The 24,249-nt window shown below is 45.8% G+C and overlaps 1 protein-coding gene across 4 annotated transcripts in view; it reads right to left on the reverse strand.

The window, feature by feature from the left end:
* Positions 1–24,249, reverse strand: part of Ccdc149 (coiled-coil domain containing 149) — a 95,807-nt gene that overhangs the window by 52,072 nt on the left and 19,486 nt on the right. Inside the window, exons 1-3 of one of the 4 annotated variants that reach the window (XM_052734924.1) lie at positions 22,769–23,055; positions 11,331–11,492; positions 8,311–8,349 (exon numbers count right to left, since the gene is read on the reverse strand). In XM_052734924.1, the coding sequence (XP_052590884.1) occupies positions 8,311–8,349; positions 11,331–11,492; positions 22,769–22,981 (414 nt within the window). In that variant the 5' untranslated portion in view covers positions 22,982–23,055. Of the gene's footprint in view, positions 1–8,310; positions 8,350–11,330; positions 11,493–22,768; positions 23,056–24,249 lie in introns of those variants that run through there. The other 3 variants (XM_052734923.1, XM_052734922.1, XM_052734925.1) reach the window with 3 other exon arrangements.

Raw genomic sequence — 24,249 nt, forward strand, 5'->3', positions numbered from 1 at the left:
CCAGACTCAGAGAATATTGCCGAGTTGCACTGCACTGAGAAGTGTAAATCCTGGGCCTCTGGGATACACAGCTTCTGTGAGGCATAGTACAAGATAAAGCAAAAATACATTTAAAAATATATACCCTACACTTGATGAAACATCAGTGTTCTTAAGGTCTATAATGGATGGCAAACTTAATTGCAGTGTTCACGATGTTGTCTTGGTCCAGCGGTAGCTCCTATGCTCGCAGTAATTGAGCGAAACTTGCTTAGCAAAGGGCCCCTGCTTATAGAGACTGCCAGAGCAATGACCTCCACCACATGGGCAGCACCCTTACTTACAAACACCAGCTACAGAGAGTGTGCTCGTCCTGTTTATGGTTTGGGACAGCGCAGCAACCTCCCCCTACCTCAGCCTCCACCACCCTCACAGATGAATTTCTTTCCAGGCAAACCTGTTGAGTGACTTCAGGGAAGGCACGGCTTAACTAACTATTTGCCTGATCCAGGACATTATGATTTTGCTTCTGCTTGCTAGTGGCTCCCAGAATAACCCCCAAGTGCTTTAGAGTGAGCCTATGAATCAGGGGCACACCCACACTCCATGTCAAGTCGTTAGGAGAATTTGCAGAGTGTGATATCCAGGGTGGAGCCGCAGTCCTGATGGGGAGGGCTGGGAGAAGCTGGACCTGGCTGGGTTGCCTCCTGGCATCCCTAGTGCGACAGTGAAGTCACTCCTTTCAAAGTGTTCAGAAAGAACACCTCAAAGCACTTGAAGTCTTTGAAGGAAGTTTTAGGTTCCGTGCATCAAACCAGGATTCGTGTACAAAGTCATTCTGATTTGTGGGCCCTGGGGACTAAAATAAGCTTGACCAAGAAAGCTTTGCTGAAATAAAAGCCCCCCTCCTTTCCTACACAGGGCCACTCTACACCCCGTTTTCTCCTGAGCTGTTATCCTGCACATGTCACTGTATAAATAAGCCATTCCTTTTTAGAGGCAAGAAAGCAAAGGCTCCCTGGTGGGCCAGGGGAGATGCCTCCCAGGGTACTTGTGCTTGAAATCAAACAACCAAAGACAAAGATATTAAAGATGTGTTTGACTGTCTGTTCAAGGAGGAGTTTGGGGAGGAGGAGTGTGACCCAAAAGAAATCCCATCACCTAAGAAGATTAACCCAAGATCGTCTCAATTCCCCTTTGTCTCCTTCACGGGAAGTGCTTGTTTAGCAAAAGAAAAATATTTAAAGGGTCGTTTGAGATCTTCCCGTGATCTCTCTGCACAGTGCAAAGGGGCGCGCTGTGTACAGTTCTGCCTGGAGTAATGCAAAGACGTTTTCATTTCACTATCCCACGAGAAGCTATTAGTGCAATCGCTGTTGTCTTGGTCTCTTCACAGCTTTAACGGGTGATTTGCCACGGGAAATTGAGCTGTTTGAAAAAGAATTCCAAGGTCCAAAAGGAAGGCGTGACAACTATATTCCTAGAATTAACAAGCATGAAGTTCAAGTCTGTGTTTTAAGGAGATTAAGAAAGAAGGGGGAAAAAAAGACAGACAAAATTATGGTCCGTGGCTGGTGGCCACCAGAAAGAAGACTAGTTTATGTAATAGGTTCCCAAACCTTGGCACAACTGACGCCATGATGGAAGTACCATTGAGTCCATAAAACTCAGCATGTAGGCAGTACCACCTGCCAAAACAAAAACAAAAACCTAATCCATCAAAGTCCATAGCTCTGGGAAAGTCTCTAAATGTACTAACCTTGCTTTGCAGTTCTGTTTTGTCTTCTGTAGTTCTGTTTCTAGCTAACTGTTCTTACTACCTGAAGCGAGTCAACCCAGGATGTTGTTTTTGTGCTTCAAAGTTCACTGTAAAAAAGGCTTGGGACTGAGATTCCCAAACACCCAGTATCATCTCCAGTCAGATACTACAGACTTTCTATTGACTTAAACTCATGTCCGAGCATTCTCTAGTGGATTCTTCATGACAGCTTAGTGTAAAAACCCTACCTCCATTTCTGGTTCTCCACCACTGCTTGGCAGAGGGCTCTGAACAGGACTTCCAAAATGGGCCAGACTAATGGTGCTGACTTGCTCAAGCAGTCTACAAATCAAAGGTAGAACCAAAACCCTGAACCAAATCATCACCACATACAGAGTCATCTAGAATCTAGCCTTGCTCTGTGATTCTGCTGTATGGTCTTGGATAATCCCAAGAAAATTATACAAGACCCAGCATTCACCAAGCAATCACCAACTACTAGGCAAAGCACATCGAGTGGCTATTCTTGGTTGTCAACTTGACTACCTCTGGAATTGACTAAACCTCAAGTGGCTAGGAAAACCTGTAAGGGATTTTTCTTAATTCTATCATTTGACGTGAGAAGACCCACCTTTACTAAGGATTATTTGAGATGGGAAGGTCCACCTCTTATCTGGGCCACACCCTCTGCTGGCAGCCTGCATAAAAGACTTGGAAGAAGGAAGCTCTAGCTCTTTGCTTGTCTTTGCTCTTGCTGGCAAGTTATTTCCTTCACTAGCATTAGAGACTACTTTGGGATTCCAGCATACACTGAAGACCAGCTGAGACATCCAGCCTTGTGGATTCTTGGACTTTCTGTTGGTAGACAGCCATTGTTGGACTAGCTGGACCACAGCCTGTAAGCCACTCTAATAAATCCCATATATATATATATATATTTGCCTGATCTAGGACATTGTGATTTTTGTTTCTGCTCGGTAGTGGCTCCCAGAATAACTCCCAAGTATTTTGATTATAAATTATTAGTATATAGATTCATTTGATGTATTCTGTTCCTCTGGAGAACCCTGACTAATACAACATATTAGAAGCCTTCCTACAGAAGTTGCTCAAAAATCTTCATGAATGTGTCTCATTAGTATCTCCATTTTGATGAGGATGCAATGGAGGCTCAGAGAGGTTATTCAGCTTGCCTAGGGTAAGCCAGCCAGCGAGCAAAAGACTATACTTGAATTCACTGGACTGGGAATATCACGAAATTTCCTTTATGAAAGATGCACCCCACCAACATGACCTCAGGTCATAGCAGGACTTACCCATATCAACATGAACATCTCTATGGTCTCTTAGAAAGCACACAGCACTACAACAACTAAGGATGTATTACTATTTTCTATCAAATTATGAGAAGAACCCTCAATACATTTACAACTCCTAACATGCAGCCTGTGGAATGCCAAGGACCCACAGGTAGGCTGCAAAGGATCTATGACTCTGTGAAATGGTAGGCAAGTTTTGGTGATAAGCACATGGGCTTCTTCTAGAATGAGGGCCCATGGCTTTGGACATGTTTGTAGATCTCTGATTCCCAAAAGGATGAGAAGGTATGACAAGGTATAGTCACAGCATCTCTCTTCCAAGAAATGAACAGGCAGGAGCTTAGTGAGGTCTTTCCAAGTGAGAGATGGCTATCCCAGACACAAGGATGATGGGATAGCAAGAACCAAAGTGGGCATCTTCTTTTGCAGTGTGCCCATCTTGTGACCTCCGTGTTGCCTGTTAACTGGGAGATTGAGTCTGGTTCAGTGCCATCTGTTCATGCCAGGTGCGTTCACTTTGCAGCTGGAGGGGTAAACACTACACCTTCTGGCTCACATCTGGGATCAATATGCAACATAGGATAGATGGCACCAGGTCAGGGGTGTGCCCCCCACTTCCTATTCATAAAGCAGTTAAGAAAATGAGCGTGCCTCCCCTTACAAACACATGGACTGTCTGTTTTGGGCTAAATGGAAAATCTCCTTGGAACCAAGGTCTAAAAAGCAACTGCATGTTCTTCCCCATTCTGAATGGTTTGATATAGGGCACTTAAAAAAAAAAAAACAGTCAAAACCATTCACTGGTCTAAGAATAGGAACAAAATTTTAAAATATGGGGACGGAGCCTTCTTCCTAATGCCAAGACTGTTCCCCCAATTTACTCAGCCAGAATATACCTTTTGGCCACAGTTTTCTCTCCTTTGCACAATTACTGTCTACCATCCTATATTCAATGACTTTGTTTACCGGCTTATTCACAGTATCACCATTAGAATTAATAATGACTGCATTGTTGGTCATTCATACCAAGATACCTTGGGAAGTGAGGGGCTGATGCCAGGACAAGAGGTGAGATTAAGGAGTGGTGACTTTGATAGCACTAAGTTCAACAAACTCAAGGACTTAGCTCTGGCTCTTTTACCCCAAATCCTTCCTGTCAAAAGAAGCACTGGGCACATGCAAAGTGCTCACTAAGGTCTTCCTGAGACCCAGCAGTCAAGCACCGGCAGCTGGAATGCATGGTGGAGCTCAAGCTCTGCTTCCTTACCAGCAAGTCACATGACTTCTACATCCCATGTATGTGTAACTTCCTGAACCTCCATAAGCTTCCAGTTCCACCCTAATCAGACATCCCTGACTATAACCATAGTCTACCTCACTTGACTGGGCAGGAATTAAATGAGGTCATCCACAGGGCCTGAAACATCGAGAATGGGTGAACAGTAAGGTTGACTATGCTTAGTATATGTTACTCCTAGATCATTTCAATAAGGTACATAAAGCAGGTGACCATGACACTGTATACCAACACCCATCTCATGGTGAGAGCCACCTCACCTCTGTAGAAAGCCTAACCCAGTCTGTCTAACCCTGAAATTCTGGCCTATACTCTTCCCTGAGACCCAGGAAACTGCCTTTTTCTCAAGGCTAAAGAGATGGGACCCATAGTTCCAATGTCATTAGTGGCCACATTTCCTACTCTGAGGAGAAAGCAGGGCCACTAAGAGAAAGGATGATAAACAAGAGAGTTGACCTGGAGGACAAACCTAGGGCCACTCAAGCTGGCCTCCCTAGTCTCCAGGCCAGCTGTATTTTTGTCTCCCATGAGGACTGGACAAACAATTCTGATGAGGATCCTGTAAGCCAGGAACCATTTCTTCAGCTAAAGCAACTTTGAACTCCAAGTGCAATCAAAAGGCTCCCAAGAAGGACATCATGTCCTATAGAGAGCTAGGAGCCATGGACAGGTAGCATCCTAGGAGAGAATGACTTTTGTTTAAAGAGAGGAGGAAGAGAGAAAAACAGAAGAGGTACAGAAGGAAAAAGAGGAGGAGGGAGAGGAGAAGAAAAAGCGGAAAGAGGGAGAGGAGGGGAAGGAGAAGGGGAAAGAAGAAGAGGAGGAGGAGGAAAAGCAGGGGAAGGAGAAGAAACCCTCACTAAAGATCACCTGTGCCAGGCTGAGCTGAGACTCTGCTTGCATCATATCATCTGTCCCGCTGTGGACTCTCCACACAGTGGGCATCATATTTATCCTATCTTATGGAGGAGAATGATGAGGTACCTAGAGGTGTCTTCATGAGTCAACACATTCTGGAATACATCATTGCTGACTGCTAACGGCCCTTCCATCCCAGATGACCAACCTAAGCCAAGATCGTAATAACCCTCAGGGGTTAGTGCTGTGGGATGTTCTGTAAGGCAAATGTGTTGCTGATTGGTCAATAAATAAAACACTGATTGGTCAGTGGCTAGGCAGGAAGTATAGGCGGGACAAGGAGGAGAATAAAGCTGGGAAGTGGAAGGCTGAGTCAGAGAGACACTGCCAGCCGCCATGATGACAAACAGCATGTGAAGATGCTGGTAAGCCACAAGCCACGTGGCAAGGTATAGATTAATGGAAATGGATTAATTTAAGCTGTAAGAACAGTTAGCAAGAAGCCTGCCACGGCCATACAGCTTGTAAGCAATATAAGTCTCTGTGTTTACTTGGTTGGGTCTGAGAGGCTGTGGGACTGGCGGGTGACAGAGATTTGTCCTGACTGTGGGCCAGGCAGGAAAACTCTAGCTACAGGTTAGACCAAGAATGGGAATATAGCCTTCATGGGCCAACCTAGAGGACAGAGCTTGACCTTTGGGCATCCTGTCCCTTCTGCTCAGGGGATACAGCCATAGAAGGAAGTTGACCACAAGAGGATGTGGCCTTGACGCTTGCCACAAAAATGGAGTTCTCAGGTAAGCTGAGTTTGAGCTTCAGGTAAACGATGACTTACACTTTGGTATGTGCGTCCCCAACATCGCGAGGCATGGATTTTTATCCTCAGAAAGTATTCACTGGCTGTCTGACTTCAAGTTTACCTGGGTACCCTGCATTTGTATTTGCGAAAGGTGCCTCAGAGGAGAGAAAAGGCACCACCACCTCAGGAGACTGCTGACCACACAGCCCTTTACCTGCAGCATCTCAGAGTGTCTGGTTCCACAAGGCTGTCACATCCTTGAGCAGGGCACAATTCAGAATTCTCTTACCGGCACCCCATCCTATACCTCCTGGGGCTAGTCAGTGACTTCCAAGCCAGGCAGGAAGGATGCTCAGCCCAAGCTTCAGCATCAGGTTAATTCCCAAAGGGTTGGGGACGGAGCACCGTATTAAAAGCTACCGGGGCTCGCGTTTGGCACCTTGAACTTGTATTTTTAGAACGGTAAGGATGCGGCTCGACAGACTTACTGGAATTCATCGGATTCTCTTCAGTCAATGTAAATGCGTCATTATAAAGTCACAGAATTCGAACGCACTTAAAACTGGAAGCCTCCTTCATGAATACTAACAAACTCTGAAATCACGGGGAAGATGACTGTCGACAGCTATCGAAAACACCCAGCAAGCCAAGATTAAGGATTTCAGTTTTTAAACAGTAATGATAAACTCCCATGTAATTTTGTTTAGAAAAAAACATCAATTAGCCACACAGAAAAATTAGGCTTTAGATCAAACATGGAGCATTATAAGCTAGTCACATAGAGTGGGAAGGAGTGTGCGAGTGAGAGCCTGGACAGGTGGATGTGGACTGCGGTGCTATTTAAAGATAAAAGGGGTGTGTGTGTGTGTGTGTGTGTGTGTGTGTGTGTGTGTGTGTGTGTGTGTGTGTGCTTGACACTGTTCACCAGCATCAGATAGCTCAAGATAATGAACCTATACATTTTATATGCAAAACCTTGTACATTAACAATCAACTGTGTTCACCGACACCCGTCAGCTCTGAACACAGGACGTTGGGGTAACTCTTAAAACTGAGGACAGATAGTTGCCTTATCTTGGTCTATACCCACCAGTCTGAAGTCCTGCTCTAGTGAAGGGGTCTGCCATAACAAAATGTACCACCATTAACATCACCACCATCGGGGCACATAAAACCTCTAACACACAGTATGAGGCAAATTACAAAAATTGCAAAATGAAGGGAAGTCTAAGAAAACTGTCATGGGAGAAAGATCACTGTTTTTCACGCACGCGTAGGAGTGAGTTCAAATTAATCCATAAATTAACAGATTTAATCAATTTACTGTTAAACAGCATTTAAGAAAGAATTTTAAAAGAAATTAAATTGAGATACCCTCTCTTGTCATATAGAAAATTTAGATGCTCACTTTCAGCAGTTTAATGAAACAATTTTCACAAATTTCCAATAGGATCTGTGTGAGGAGAACAAGAAGAATTGATAAAACATTTCTCAGTTTTATCTAAAAAATAAGAAAGAAAGAAAGAAAGAAAGAAAGAAAGAAAGAAAGAAAGAAAGAAAGAAAGAAAGAAAGAAAGAAAGAAAGAAAATGTGAAATGGGAGCAGAAGGAACTCAGGCAAAAGGATGGACTAACAGACATGAAAAGCGCAGCAAGGCCAAACAATTAGAATCGGGTAGGACAGTCGCAGGCCTGTACCGGAAGCAACATGGATCAAAGCGGGATGATCGGGAACAGTCACGTGATACATAAGGAAGTAAGAAAGGGGGTTGATCACTAAACAGGATTGGCTGCTGTGCAGAGAAAACTAAGAAGTCAGCTTGGGAGCTTTGATGGAAGACGTGTTTAAAAGTCTGAAGGGGAAGAGCTCAACAGCTGAGCAGCAGCCTCCTCTACTGAGCACCCAGGTCCCAGCTTCCCAAGGGAAGTTTCCCAGAGGCCCCGGGGTTCAGTTAGCTGGTGACTCCCACACCTTGTTGGGCAGTGCTCAGTGTCCCTCTGTGCTCAGTATCCCTCTGTGCTCAGTGTCCCTCTCTGCTCAGTATCCCTCTATGCTCAATACCCCTCTCTGCTCAGTACCCCTCTCTGCTCAGTACCTCTCTTTGCTCAGTATCCCTCTCTGCTCAGTACCCCTCTGTGCTCAGTGTCCCTCTGCCTCTCCTGGTCCCTCTTAGAGCCACATCCCCCAGCATCTTAAAAGATTCCAGGAAGTCCTCTCTAGACAGTTGAGGATTCCCAATTCTTAGAACTGTGTCAAGTTAACAGTCACCCCGATGTGAGTTGCTGAGAAGAAACCTTACCTGCTTCCTCTTTTCAGGGGGAAGAGATGGATCTCCATCCTGCAAGGAAACAAATACAAAATTTCACTTCCTAAGAATAAACCCAGCCTCACCACAGAATCAACCCTCAGTTGGGCCAAACCGTGACTCTAAATTCAGACCAATCCCCATCAGCCATGCAGCTAGTAAGGTGAGAAGGCAAGCTTGGCAACTCTTTAAAAATAACTACCACTTGATAGGGGACCCCAGAGAATCGGCTCCAATCAAGATCAAACATGTATTTTCCAAAATGATGTTTCTAAAAGAGAAATCTAGATGGGTCAAAATTACTTTTGAGCAGAACATAAACTGAAATAGTGTTTCATTTGGTTGAAGTTCTTTGAAATCGAATAAAAAGAATAGTGACTGACATGCACACAGATAAACACATGCACAGACATGCACATGCACACACACATGTATACACACATAAACAGGCATTCATAGGTACATATACAGGCATTCATACATACATATACAGGCACACACATGTACAAATACACATGTACACACATACAAATGCATACATATACACACAGGCATACACACATAAACATGTTGCATATGCACACACATGTGCACGTGTACACACACACGCACAAACACACATATACACATAAACATGCACACATATACACACAGGCACACACATGAAAACACACATACATACATTTATACACACATACACACATACATGTAAACACACATGCACAGGAACACAAGGGACATATATATATGTTCTAACACACATACACACTCATAAATGTACACATGCACATACATAAACACACACATTATATGCACATATGCACACACCTGCATATTACTTACGGGCAGAATAATCAAGGGAGGGAAGTCTGACTTGCTCAGATAAATAATACTAAGAATTTTTAGTTCTACTGGGAATTTTGACTTATAAAAGTTGAGTCCTTCTCCCATTTTTTGCCTTTGGGAACATAACTATCTCAAGAGAATGAACAAATGCTCACCAAATGATCACCTTTTTTTTATTATTATTATTATTATTATTATTATTATTATTATTATTATAGTTTTAACAAGACAGCATCTCTCTGTGTAGCCCAGGTTGGCCCCAAACTTCCCATTCTCCCACTTCAGCCTGCCAAGTGCTGGGGTTACAGGTATGTGCCACCATAGCCAGCTAAGTAAGTTCTCTTACAAAGACACCACTCACATACCTACCCAAGTTATCTGAACTTGGAGAATATTTCTGTTTCTACTGCAGGACAGTTCAACGATCCCAGGCAAATGACGAAATGTTAACAACAGAGCCTACACTTAGCAGACACTGAGCGCACACCTGCAATCCCAGGCAAATGATGAAATGTTAACAACAGAGCCTACACTTAGTAGACACGGGGCGCACACCTGCAATCCCAGGACTTGGGAAGTGAACACAACAAGTCCACAGGTTGAAGGCCAGTGTGAACCACATGATGAGTTCTAGACCAGTCTGGGACACATGCAACAGCGTGTTGACCGAGGAGAGGGATCGCATCGACAGAGGAAGGAAGCCGGGGTGTGAAGCTGCACTGCTCCGCTACTTCTAGTTCACATCCTTCAAAAAATCCATAAGAACCCCAAAGAAAACTGAATCACCTAGAATGAGGGGAGGGTCATCACTATAACAGATGTGTCCCTACCATGAGGACTATGCCAAGGCTCCAGAGGTGATGTGATGGCTGTTCTTGTTGTCAACCTGACTACATCTGGAAGTAACTAAAACCCAGTGGCTAGGCACATAGGGGAGGGACTTTTTTTTCTTTTAAAATTATTTGACATGAGAAGAGCCACTCCTTATGCAGATCGTTGAGGCGAGAAGATCCACCTTTAATCTGGACCGTACCTTCTGTTGGCAGCCTAAATAAAGGACTTGGATGGAGGAAGCTTGCTCTCTCTTTGCCTGCTTGTTCGTGTTCTCACTCCCACTGCCAAGCCCACTCCTTCACTGGCTTTGGAGCCTGCTTCTTTGGGAGTCTGAGACATCTAGCTGTGTGGACTGAACAACTACTGGATTCATGGACCTTCCCTTGGTAGACAGCCATTGTTGGACTAGCTGGACCACAGCCTGTAAGCCACTCTAATGAACCTCCTCCTCCTCCTCCTCCTCCTTCTCTATCTCTCTCTCTCTCTCTTTCTCTCTCTCTAAATATGTGTGTGTGTTGTATGTGTATGTGTATGTGTATTCATTCTATAAGGTCTGTTCCTCTGGAGAACCCTGACTAACATAGGTGACTTCAGCCTGGGTATAAGGTCTAGGAAGCCTTCACTGCAAAGTGCTGGATAAAGAGAGCATATTTTAGACAGCATTGGCACATGCTGTCCAGCAGAACTCCATGCCGAGGCAGAAAAGAACAGCAGCCACCATGGGAGCTCTCAACCCTCATCATACAGCAGCCATCAGCCACTTGTGGGGTTTGAGCCCATGGAATGTGACAGGGCCATGGGGAACTGAGTTTCTCATTTTCTTTAATGCCAATTAATTTAGTTAAGTTGGACAGCCATGTGCAGCTGGTAGCCTCTCTATATTAGCACAGATTTAAGATATTAACACTCTTTAAAATCTCAAGGAAAGTTCATATCAACGAACTAATAGGGAAACAGCCACAGCAAACACATGTGGACATGAGCATCTTCACATGTGATAGATCCAGCAGCCTGGAAGTGAATACATGTGGAGTAGGTTGTAGAGGAAATCTGTGGTGTGCACATTTCTACTTATAAACTTTGGTTTGGCTTGATTTGGGTTTTTCGTTTGCTTGCTTGTGACCAGTTATCAAGCCTCTAACCCACTATGTAGCCAAGGAAGGCCTCCAATTCCTGATCCCCCTGCCTCCACATCCCAAGCCAGGGTTACAGGCATATACCTGGCTACCTGGTGAACTGTTGGGAAGGGGTCACTTTTGAAGAGAGCACATCGTCACATCCCTTTTTCCCATCTTTCAAGAGGGGACCAGCTGCCTCTCCAGCGTCAGACTTACAATCAGCTCTCGGTACTTCTTCTTCAGCGACTGGTGTCGTTCTCGCAGCTGATTGGCCATGAGTTTGTACTGGTCCCTCTCCTGCTGGCAGGTGTCCAGCTCCTTGGAGAGGATCAGCAGGGCCTCCTTCTTGCTCTCCAGCTTCCGTTTACATACCAGGTACTGTAGAACAAATGAGCACTGGTCAGAAATGGCAGGTGGGCTTCTACAACCCCAGTGCACTGTGCTCCGCGTTCTCTCCTTCTCCGTGGTTAGGAATCACACACTTTTAGACACTTACCAATAGCATGTGGACAGAAAGGCTGCCACATTGCCTGGCACGTGGTTTTCTCAAGACAGAGCCAAACCTTAGCTGTCTGTGAACTTTCACACACTGAGGCAGATATAATAATTTATCTGCAAATAAGTTAAAAGGTAGAACTACAAGCCAGCAAGATGGCTTAGGGGGTCAAAGTACTTGCCATCAAATGCTGATGGCCTAAATCTGATAACCTGAGCCCACAATGCAATGAGAGAACCAATTCTCACCTTCCACTTCTGACCTCTACACATGTGCTGTGGCACACACACACCATACACATGCATATAATAATAATAAAATAGGACTATTTTTAAAATTACATATAAGGATAAATAGATGTCTGGATCCCAGATTTATCTAATATGGCATATATATAATATTACATACAATTTTATTAAAATTTCACAAAGTGATATACATAAAGATATATAATGAAAAATTTATAAATATTGATAGGAATCATCTCTTACTAGTAATTCCCCCCCCTCCCGCCCTGAACCTGAGGACCGAACCCAGGGCCTTGTGCTGGCTAGGCAAGTGCTCTATCACTGAGCTAAATCCCCAACCAGTAGTAATTTCTTTTCCTCAAGTTTTAAAACTTTTCCTTATGCTCTTCTGTGTTTTCTAAATTTTTGAGGGTAAGTCCATATGCTGTTGATCATAAAAATAACCCCAAATATTGTGAGAACTCTTTCTTTGAACCTTGATCAATCCCACCCAGGAAACCAAGCAGCCGTTTTCCCCTGAAGAATTTGTCCACTGACTCTGCTCTGATGGGTTAACCCTCTTCTAGGATCGAACACAGGCACCCATCCATCACCAGAGAGTAAGTATTTTGGCCACACTCTGAATTCTGTCAACCGCCAGGCCACTGGCCGGGACTCCTGCCGTCAAGCAATAGCATTTTATATCTCTGCGTCTCCCTCCTGCCCTGCACCAGGAACGAAGCTCAGCCAACAGTCCCACCACAGCGGCCCGTGGGAGCCTGGAGAAGCTTCTACTTTGACTGGATATATTACACTGCCTGGCGTTATTCACATATGTGAAATGTGGCACTAAATACCTTTTGAATTTTCCCCATAAAAGACCAAATTCAGAGCATTCATGAAAACAATTTATAGTTTCATTATACACCCTGACACGAGCGCTTTGTCATTGTGGGCGCTCGCACAAAGCAGAGCAAGAACCGGCACTCCCCTACCATTTGAGCCAATGCTCTTTACGGACAAAAAGCATTACTCATATATAGTGCTTGCTCAGAACCGACTTTGTTAAGTTCAATTTCAAATAAATGAAAGGGGGGAAAAAAGAGTCTTGTGCATTAGCACATTTTTTCCCTTAAAAAAAAAAAAGTAATTGCTTAGTTTCAAAAACAAAGGGGAAAGAAAAGGCGTTCTGAGGCAGATTTGAGTTCTGAGAAAGGACACTTCACCTTGGTGGAATTTTATTCCCCACAGTAATGAGGTTGGAATCCTGCCTTAAAACGCTCTAGGTTCTGAGACTCTGACATTGTCTGCGTGACGCAAAGTGGTCCTGTTGCCACAGCGATTTCTCAAGAGTCAAGTCCCCAACAAGTAAATATCAGAGGTGAGTGGCTTGTAACCCTGAACTGCGGTGTCCTGAGGGAGGCATTGAGATTTCACAGGGGAAAGCATCATTCCGCCACTTAACCCATCTGCCCTTGTCCTCGTCTTTCCCCAGTCAGCCGCCCCAGTTGCCAGGGCTTTGGGCATCAGTGGTACCAAGACTCCATTTACAGGATTCATACCTGAGACCCCAAAGATGTCCAGTGTCTTTGACTTCAGGGAAGAGGATCTCAACTGTATCAAGACATTTCAGCAGGTAAGCTTGCCTAGCACACCCATCTCATGAAGGGGACAGCAAAGGCTACCTCGTACTGAGAAAGCAGAAATTCAGGTTCCCTGCCCTTGAGTGATCCAAGAGGAAAAGCATCTCTCTCCCAAGGCACAGTCCAAGTTGGAAGCTGTGAGAGGCAGTAGAAAAACTCCAGCTTCTGGCTCTGTGGAACCTGGTAGAAGCCAGACACGGAGGCCTTGATAAGCCAGGGTGGCCCAGAGTTTGAGACGCTGAGTTCTGCAGGTTCATCCCGAAGCGCATGGCAGAGGTGACAGTTAAAGCTTCGTCCTGAAGCAAGACTCAGGAAATGTCACCGCACAGGGGGCAGAGAGAGCTGGATGATGGGGAGGAGCAGGAGCGCCGGGAAAGGCTGGCCTGACTGCTACACTCATGAGCTCAGCATAGCTAAGGCTAGCCGCACAGGAGCCAGCCCAACAGATCCATAAACACTCCACAAGGTAGCGCTAACTGGACACAGTGGTATACCAAAGAGAAAAAAGAGGACATGAAGGCATGAACGTGAGAAGGGGACATGTTGGGGAGGGTCTGGGGCTGACAGAGGAGTTGGGGTAGATGGGATTTTTATTACAAAAAGCTTATACACACACACACACACACACACACACACACACACACATATATATATATAGTATACATATGCATCATACACATACCCATACATACACACATATATATTCAAAGAAAGTAGAAGCCACACTGAGAAAAGTGTGGTCCCAGAAAGTGATCGCTCAGCCGTACTTTCTTCTGCTGGCTGTAGCCTAGAGAACTAGTTGTCAAAAACTTTAGCCCAACACTATCTGTTTTTATCAGCAGGATAAACCTTAGGCTGAAGCCTCACTTACAAAACAGCCCCAAGTGGGTCTGAGTGCAGAGCTAACAGAGTGAAGATTTGTCTTAGACAGCCACCTGCATCCACAAGCAGCGTCGAGGATCCAGGAACGAAATGTCAGCGCTTCTAAGATGCAAAGGTTTAATTGGTATGGGAAGACCCAAGGGACCCTGGAGTGTTTCAGCGGACAGCAGAGGCTGAACAGAAGCAGAGACACATTCATTGTCCTCTTTTTCAGACTGCAGAAGCTCCTCCTGCCTTGATTTCCCCAGCATGATGGACTATGCCTGGAACTGCAATCTAGAATTGACACTTCCTCCCCTAAACTGCTTCTGTGAGAGTATTTCATCACAGCAACAGAGAAGCTAAGCCAGTGAGTGGCCTTGCCTGATTTTCCTGTCCTTTCTGTGTTATGACTTGGTCTAGAGCTATGCTTGGTCTTAGAGAGTGGTTACTTTTAGCATCTCCTCTGTGACAGTAGAGACTTCATCTTATTCTTTCCAGATTCCCAGTGCTGAGAAAAATACACGGTACACATCAGGTGATCAATACATGTGCATGTACATATACATGTATAAGGTATAACACTGTCAATGATATAATATATGAATTTTCTCCTTTATTCTACTATATGCACATATATAACACATATAGCATGAATAGGAGATAATAATGTATGTACATAGACATTATTCATGTCGATGGATGAGGACCCTTCACATGTTATCTAGAACTTCATCAGACCTTGTGGCATATGCGGTAATGCCCCCATTCTACATATTTCCTGGCTCTGAATCACCTAGACCAGACTCCTTAGTGTACGGATGAGGAAACAGACTCAGCATGGTGAAGTGACTTATCCAAAGCTGGCTAGTCAAAGCTAGTCAAACTGGGTATTTGTCTCACTCCAAGTTCAAGGCTCTTTCTGGATAGCAAATGGCTTCAAGTTCTTGACAAGTAAGGGGAAAAAAAGAAAGAAAGACCATGAATTCAGAATAATGCCTGAAGGTTTTGTTATGATAACAGCGGGCATGTAATGATGATGATGATGTGAAGAGTATATTACTAACTACTAGTTACTCACTATTGTACCCTGGACATTACTAAAGGAGATAGATAAAAACTTCCCTCCAAGGGACCACACAGGATACAGTCATGGTAGAAGTCTCGGCAGAAGGAGCCAGCACGTCTATGCTCCAGTCTTAGCGTTACTACTTCCTAGCTCTGTGATCAGCCAGTTAATCACTCTGCGCCCCAGCCTCCCTGCTTTTCAAATAAAGATGGAAACAGCACCTTCCCAGGGTTGGCATTTTAAAAGTTAGCATTTGTGAAACATCTAACGCATTAACTGTAATCGCAATGACTTCCACCCAGATGGCTTGGGGTGAGACAAGTGGGGAAATCTTGGAAGTGAAGGTGTTCACTGGAGGAGGGGGGTGACATGTGATGTGGAGCCTGCAGGTCAGGGAGAGGGGGTCAGAGGTTTTTGCGGGGTCAGAGGTTACTATGACAGGCAACAGGAAGCAAACAGAGCTCTAGCAGGGAAACAAAGGTGTGGGGCCTCCTAAAGACACTGGAGCTGCACCGTGAGCGGCAAGGGTGGGATTGGCTAGGAGGCTATTTGGGGTGAAGGTAGAGAGGCAGATGAGGTCTAAGGGTGCAGATTTCGCTGAGCAGTTCAGACTCTCTTCTCCCAGGAATGAGGAACCTGGGGTCTCTAACTAGAGGAAGATCATTCAGAATCTTTTCATGGGGAAAAATTCTATCCTGTCATCTGAGGGGGTAAATCATATTGGCCTGCACAGCATGGGCACAATTTGCCATGCAGCCCACAGTGGGAGGAAAAGACATTGGGGCTCAGGACACCAACATCGTTGCACTCTGCAGTGTGATCTCCCCAGCAGGCCTCCGGAGAACACTCTGACTCGGCTGTTTCTTAATGTGGTCTGTCTTCGCCTTGTCTAATACAACGTGGTTAGACAGGGTGTTCTCCAGACAACCAGACACACGAGGAATTGGCCTCAGCCACAGAACCTGATAGAGGGATCATACTGGTGGGCCATTGAGTCACACGACTGCCACCACCACTCTACAAAGGCTGTGAGCAGGACAAACCCAGGAAAATGCTCCACTCTCTAGCCCTTTGGGTGGGGCCAGGGGATTCGCCTTTATTCCCCTTATTCCTTTGCTATTGCTCTCTAGTCAAGTAATAACTCTGTTGGCCAAGTTCATAGATGGAATAGGAACGGTGGATTTTTTCACCCTCTTTCCAATTTCGAGACTGGAGACGCTCAATTTATTTTCAAGGAAGGAGCAAAGACATTGGTTGTTGAATGTTTGCCATGTGTCCAGCATTCCTAGAAGCAGTAAGGACTTTTTTTATTGTAATAGTAACAGTGGCCACCACTATGGCAAGCTCACCGTTTTCCACTCTATGCTGAGTGCTGTATTTGTTCCCCGTGGTGGACCTCACTAACAGGCAGTGAGATTAACCCCTTTTTTAGAATGGAAGATTCCGAGCCCACAGAGGTCAATCATCTAATGATTGCAAAGGTAGGAGGTGGCAGGGTTGCACTGTCACCTGCACTCAGAAATTAGGATGCTCTGGTGGGGGGGGGGGGTTGACAGTGACAGACACTCTAACATAGGAATGTACTAGAAGAATATTGGCACTTGGAGACTTGGCTAGTGAAGAGAGACTTAGATTAGAGGGAGGGGAGGTAGAGAGGGAACTGTAGACACTGAGGGCAAGGCCCAGAGCACCCACCACCAGGTATCGCTACAGCAGAGTTTGGGTCAGAAATTGCCAAAAGGGTGAGCTGAGCTCCAAGTGTTCGAATCTTTTCTGTCTGCAGGGCTCTTGTCCACAGTCCTGCGGTAGACAGACTGGCCAGTGACAATAGTCTCCCAATAAAGGAGCTCTGAGAAAGAGACATGAATACTGGGAATTGAGAAAATGGCCAACTCAGGGAAGATCCATTTTACTGACCATTTCTGAACCTTGCTAAGGCTCTGGAACTTTCTCATGGCTCATGATTAAAGGCTGAAAAATAAATGATGGCTATTTTCCAGCAATCCCTTTTATTTTCATTGACCTCTGAGCTGCTATTGATCAGGTGCAGAAACATGTGTCACCCGATGACAGTTGTGGGCTGTTGGGACTCCTCCAGCTGCAGGTGGGTACATACCTACCAGCTGGAGAGAGGAAAATGCCATCCACCAAGCAGACCAGGCAATCCAGGAAAAGCGAATGGAATGAACTCCGTAAAATATGCCCCGTTTCTGGCATGTATACTAGATATCGTGAAATATTTTTATTATCCACTCAAAAATAGATTTCTTTTGAATTGCATTTCAATTACTTTTTTGAAGCTGAACTCGTAACTCATGTGTGATGTTAATTCACGCCCACAAGTGAAGGTAGTCGTACTCGTCACCTTAAGAACCCAATCCCACAGTTTGGGCTATTGAGTGGCTTTTATCTACCCATTCCCTGCTATCTGCAATAAAGCAAATCATAACTGCTACAAGGAAGACCATAATAATTAAACGACTATCTGACATACTACATTAGGGTTTGGACAGCTTTATGACTGGCTAACTGCGGCCCAGAGAGGAGGTAGCTCAGTGTCAGGGGAGGATGTCTGCCAAGTGACCCTTTCCACCAAGGAGGGACTCTTGGTCCTTATGATTTTTAGTGAAGGAATCCAGCTGGTTTTCCTCCACCCTGCACGAGCATGCCTGCTATCCCAAGAAAGCCTCACAGACAGAGGATAGCACCCAGAGCTGAGGGTCAAGAGCAGGGATAGTCCCCAAATTTGTTACCTGAAAACTCACTCTGCTTGGAGGTACTTTGTCCCCTAGAGCGGTAGTTTGGACCTTAAATGTCCCCCCAAGGACCCATGTGCTTCCTTTCTGGCTTAGCAATATTAGAAGGCTGTGGATCCTTTTAGAGGCAGGGCCTCGTGGGAGGTCTTGGGTCATGGGAACATACAGTGTGAAGTGATGGTGTAGAGTAAGATGCTCTTTTGAGTCCTGGCCATAAGGTGAGCAGCTTTGTTCCAACCTCCTCCCCACCATCATCATCCTAAAGCTGAAAAGCAATGCGGGCAACTGGCCATGGATGCAGTCTTCAAAATGCCAAGACCCTTCTCTCTTGATAAGATATTTATTCTCTTGTTTATCTCTCTCTTGATAAGTATTTACCACAGTCACGGGACGCTGACCACACCAGGTCACCCTCTCCTTTCCATTCTGTTGTTAGTGCCCTCTTTCCCCCCTGCCCCATCTCTCTTCATGCCCCTCCTTCCTACCCAACAAGAAGCACTGGGTAAACAGCACTCAACAATCAACACACCTTCTCCAACTCCAAAGAGCCACCTCTTTGTTCTGAAACTTCTGTGTGGCTCTGCCCTGTGATGTCTGGGCAGACTCTTACCACAGCCTCTTCTGCATTCCCTACCTGCCCAGTCCACATTCTTGGAAAAGCATAAATCAGGCTCTGCCACTCTTTTTTTTTTTTTAATTAATCATTCACTCATTTCATCTATTTAGAGAAAGAGAGATTGCGCGCACACATCAGAGGACAATGTTCGGCTGCCTCCTTCTACCATGTAGGACCCAGGGATCAAGCTAGATCATCAGTCTTTACAGCGAGCAACTTTACCCACAAAGCCATCTTGGTGGCCCTCCTACCCTTCCAAAAAAAAAAAGAAAGAAAGAAAAAAGAAAAGGAAAAGAAAGAAAAAAGAAAACAACACTAAAAAATAAAACAAAACTCTGAATGTTAAAGCGACTGTCACGCCAAAGCCCCTCAGTATTTGGCTATAGCCTGCCTCTAACGTGACTGCAGCTGCTCTTTCACGTGCTTGATTTGCTAAAGCCTCCTGCCATTCCCCACCCCACCCAACTCTCTCTGTCTCTCTCTGTCTCTCTCTGTCTCTCTCCCTCTCTCTGTCTCTCTCTCTGTCTCTCTCTCTGTCTCTGTCTCTCTCTGTCTCTGTCTCTCTCTGTCTCTCTGTCTCTCTCTGTCTCTCTGTCTCTCTCTCTCTCTCTCTGTCTCTCTCTCTCTCTCTCTCTCTCTCTCTCTCTCTCTCTCTCTCTCAGTTTATGCAGTGCTGGGGAAAGTGTCCTGTCCCGAAAGCCTCCAAGTAGAGGGAAGAGCGGCTCCTGGTGGCTGCACAGAACTCTGGCTGCACCTCGATGAGAGATGAAGTGGGAACGGATGGGGTGTGTGCAAGCATGCTCACGTCACACATGCACATGCTGCAACACAGTGCCTGCCCAGTTGCCTATTCTAGGCCTCTGTCCTCTGCTACCAGGCCTTTCACATACAGTATTGAATCCCCAAAGACAAGCACAGGCTCTAACCTACAGTGAGAGCCCAAACATACTAAAAAATAGATGTGTAGCTTCAGTCCCCAGTAAGCGAATGTACACATACATTGATATGTAGATATATACATTTAGTGTTAATTTACATATCTTAGTGAGACAGTCATCGATTTGATATTCTGCCTAAATCTCTAACAGCTGTGTCCAACCCATGGTCCAAACATGGCTACAAATGCTGCCCAACACAAAACACAAACTAGGGATTTTATGGGAATTATTTTATAAGAATGTTTTGTGATTTTTTTTTTCTTGTAACACAATTGTTCTATTCTGGAAGGTGAACTTTGGAGATGACAGTTTCACACTACAAGGTCAAGAGGCTACATACTCGTGAAGATTTTCATGTTCCAGGGGGAAATGTACAGTTCTACAAGCCATAGTGTACCCATGGAGAGAATGTGGGCGAATTCCTACAGTCATCAAAACGGGATTAGCGTTTTGACATTTTGACACTTAACACAGTCCCTTCCCCATGTCTGTCCTTCTAAGCCCTGCACATTTGCCAAACAGGTATCCAGGACTGTCCCTTAGAGAGACACATACATGTCCTTAACTTCTTAAAGATATGAGTTGGACATCCAGAGTAAAACACCATGCGGGGCAGTCACAGTATACTGCCTTTTACTGAAGTCTCTGCCTGTAATCCCAGCCTCCCACATGCCTCCCTCAAGCCTTAGGTCCAAGACCATCCTGCCCACCTAAGCCCATCCTCCATGGGCGCATCTCCCAGTGCGTGGGCCCTTTGCTATGTTGGTGTTGGCCTCTGTAACTTCTAGCTAACGACCCAGCAATCCTAAACCAGTGGCTTAAGAATTCTAATGCCATCCTGGAAGACGACTGTTTTTATGATCCATCTTCTTCAGACTCACCATCACATCCCCCCCCCTCCCTGGGACACTTTCAACAGGCAAACTTTGATGATCTGAATGCCCCGGGGGATGTGCTGGAATTTAAGTTAAGTGAGATTTCAGGTAATTGGAAAAGTTTATAACGTGAACCGCAATAGCTGGGAGGTATGTGAAATTCCCTGACAGTCTTGGTTAACTGAAGTGGTGAATAACGAGGTGTGCCTGCAGATCTGTCTCAATCCTTCTCTCCTTACTGCTTCTCTTCCCTCCCACCATCTCACCTCCACTCCTGCCCCTTCCTCCTCCTTCCTTCGGGCCTGAAAGAGATGAGGAAGAATGCCAGGGAAGGAGACCGCCTATCCTTCTGCTGGCCACAGTGAGCCAGGGCATCCCTCTTCCTTTGCTGAAGACAGCACATTTTTGTCAAACTCACTGCCTCCCCAGAGTGATGCTGCTGTCACCAGTGTAAGGATAATCCGACCTTGCCTGGAGCCAAGACGCTGCCTGCCAGTGGAGTGTGCGACTCCAGTTGCTTAGAGAGATCAAATGTTCAGGAGGCGGCACTACCATCACCCAGGCAGTTGCAGAGGCTCTCCCAGTCCCATCCAGGCTGCTGAGTGAGTGGGCTCCTCGGGCACACTGGATTCAAGGACAGCCTGTGCATAGACCCTCATGGATCCATTTACATACTCTTATGCAACAGTCACACACAGACTAGAAGAGGGAATTTTCTGGCCATCTCCACACGGGAGAAAGATTCAATTCAGCTCTTCAGGGTTGAGTGGCAGAACCCTTGGCACATGTTAGTCAGGCTGACTTCAAAAGCTGGGAACCGACAGTGGCTCAGCTTCCCCTGGAATGGGAAAGAAATAATAAAAAGCCCCTAGGCCAGGGATATCGGTGCATGCCTGTAGTTAGAGCACTCAGAGAGCTGAGCAGAATAGGATTTTGAGTAAGAGGCCAACTTGGGTCACAGAGAAAGACTGTACTTTTCCAGAAAGGATGGGAGGCCTGGGTTGTAGCTCAGCGGTAGAGTATATGCCTAGCAAGTGAATAAACAAACAAACAAACAAACAAATACAGAAATTGTTATGAAGACCCTACACTTCCGCTGGCAGGACTAAAGTACCCCCTTTGAAAAATATCGGCTCCTAATTTCTCAGACCTTCTCCCAACAGGACAAGCCAAAGGGGACCCAAGGCTATTCTCTACCTTGAGAGGAAGTTTCCACTTCCTCAGAAAGCTCAAACACAGCCTCTTCAGGACTCACTCTGCTTCCCAGGCAGTTGCCAACAAAGAGAACCCAGGAGGAACCAACATCAAGGCATCATCTGTGGCTGGCAAGTTGGATTTGGGGTTTGGGGAACACCGTGTGGATTTCATGGCCATCACCCACCCAGGAAACACAAGGAGCTGCTCTCCAACCCAATACTTGGAGGTTTTTCCCTCCTACACATAATACATATGGTCGTCATCACTCAGGAGCCTGGTACCCACATATGACACAGTTCTTTGCATCCATCATTGATCAACATCTCCATCTCAAAGGAGATTGGACTACTATCCCCTCTACAGAGGAAGCAGGGGGGAGGTCTGCAAGGGGTTTGCTCTTAAGGAACCCAAAACACCAGCAAATCATTACAGTTTGTCCAAAGCAAAAGTGGGATTTGAATGCAGGCCTGGCCCGTGGCTCTTGGGCCACACTACCCTACCTCACTCACAGGAGGATGGCAAGGATTCTATATAACAGTTCACCTAAATTGAATCTCTAACGCCACCAACCATTTTCCTTTGATAGTGCTGGGGATCCAGCTGCCGACTTCCACGTGCTAAACAGGCAAAGGGTACTTCAGCACCTGAGTCACATCCACGACTCGCAATGATACATATTCTATCATCACAGTAACCAAGAGAATTGTGTCTGGACCACCAAAAGAAAGAAAAAGTCTCTCTCCTTGGGTTTGACAGCAGGCTTCACCTTTCTGCATCTCCTGCTGGGCTGATCAGTCCCACAAGTGGACCAGAGAGCTGGAGACAGAGCCTGCGTGGGAACAGCCTCTGCCCCCATCCGCTCATACTGGCGCCAGGTGCATATCCTCTAAAGCAAGGAGGTGCTCCATCCCAGTCCGCCCCACACACGGGCATCCGCAGCCTCGAGATCCTTCAAATCAACCATGCAAATCCTTACCGCTTTAATTACCCAAGTAAGTAGAGCTCTTTCCACCATCTGCCAGGATTCCAACCAATCGTGATCATTACAGTCGTTTTCTCTGGATGAGAACCTCATAGACATCCCTAAAGGGCCACTTGGGCCCTGAATTTCCGCCTGCAGGATGAAGGTGTCCCCAGCCACAGCCTGAGGCGGGGAGCTGTTTGCTCCCTCACTCTGCTCCCCGCTCATCTCTTCCAGAGCATTGCTAATTTGCTCTCCCGCTTCATCTTCGCCGTGCTTATTTTCTTCCCACCATCTCCAGGCATGACTGATTAGGGAGAAATTTTCCTCAACAAGAGCTGTCAGTTCAGAACCAGCCCACAGCAAAAATTCAGGTGGAGACTCATTCCGGGATGCCGGGAGGGGGGTTCAAACCACTGGAGTTTTCTGAGAGCAAGCTGAAGTGTAAAGACTTGCTAGGGAGGGTTCTTCACCACCCAGATCTATTTCTCTGCCTGTCGACCATGCACATGGGTTGGTAATGTGAACAAAGGGTCCCCGTGGGTGGCCTGAGACTATGACTTTTCAGAGAGATGGAAAATCTTCACTGGCTACAGATTTCCACTGGCTACACCAGTGGAACTCAAACCAACACCGGGCACAGTTTTGTTTCCCTCCACAGTCTGTTTGTCCCCCGCCATCACCTCTTCGGTCACTGCCATTAATCAAAATAGCATGTAAATGTCAATAAGATGCGCTGTTTTTAACTGCAAGGATAGTGGAGGCCTGACGCTTAACAAAAGCATTCCTGACGTCACCCTCAGACGGCACAGAGGCAGGTAACATCAACGTTTACATATTTCTCTATCAATAAAGGAATTCAACGTCATCAGGATCAGCACATGTAGAAATACCAAATGGACTGCTGATTCAATGGCCAGCCTGACCATTTATTTCTAAAGGAGATTAAATGCAGAGATGGGGAGACCCCAGTGGACGCAGCAGTGGTAAATGTAACAAGCAAGGCCCTGGATTTGGTGGTCATACACCCCTGGATACCAACCCCTACCTCTCCACCCTAGCTGAGGGATCTCAGCAAGGAGATCTGTCTTTTGCTGATCCCAAGGCCTTCCATCTATAAAATGGGGACCATGATTGCAGCAGCTTTATACAGCTGTGAAAGGTTAAAGAGACCATGAAAGCAGCTGTTCAGCCTGGTACTCTCACATCTGGCCACTCACTAAGAGGCGGTCCTCTCCTTCCCTCCTCCTGTCTTGCTGCTGTCCTCCACTTTCTATTCCAAAGGACGTATTTCATTTTTATTTGTGTTTATATGTATGTGTCTGCCTGTTTCTATGTGTATGCAGGCGCTCTCAGAGACCAGAAGAGGGTGGGTCCTCTTCTGGTTACAGGCGGTTTGTGAGGCACCAGTGTGGGTGCTGAGAACTGAACCCCAGTCCTCAGGAAGAACAGCAAGTGCTCTTAACAGCTGAGCCACCTTTGCAAGCCCAACAGTG

This window comes from Peromyscus californicus, unplaced genomic scaffold (genome assembly GCF_007827085.1).
Source record: "Peromyscus californicus insignis strain IS unplaced genomic scaffold, ASM782708v3 Scaffold_13__1_contigs__length_99412109, whole genome shotgun sequence".
Classification (NCBI taxonomy): Eukaryota; Metazoa; Chordata; class Mammalia; order Rodentia; family Cricetidae; genus Peromyscus; species Peromyscus californicus.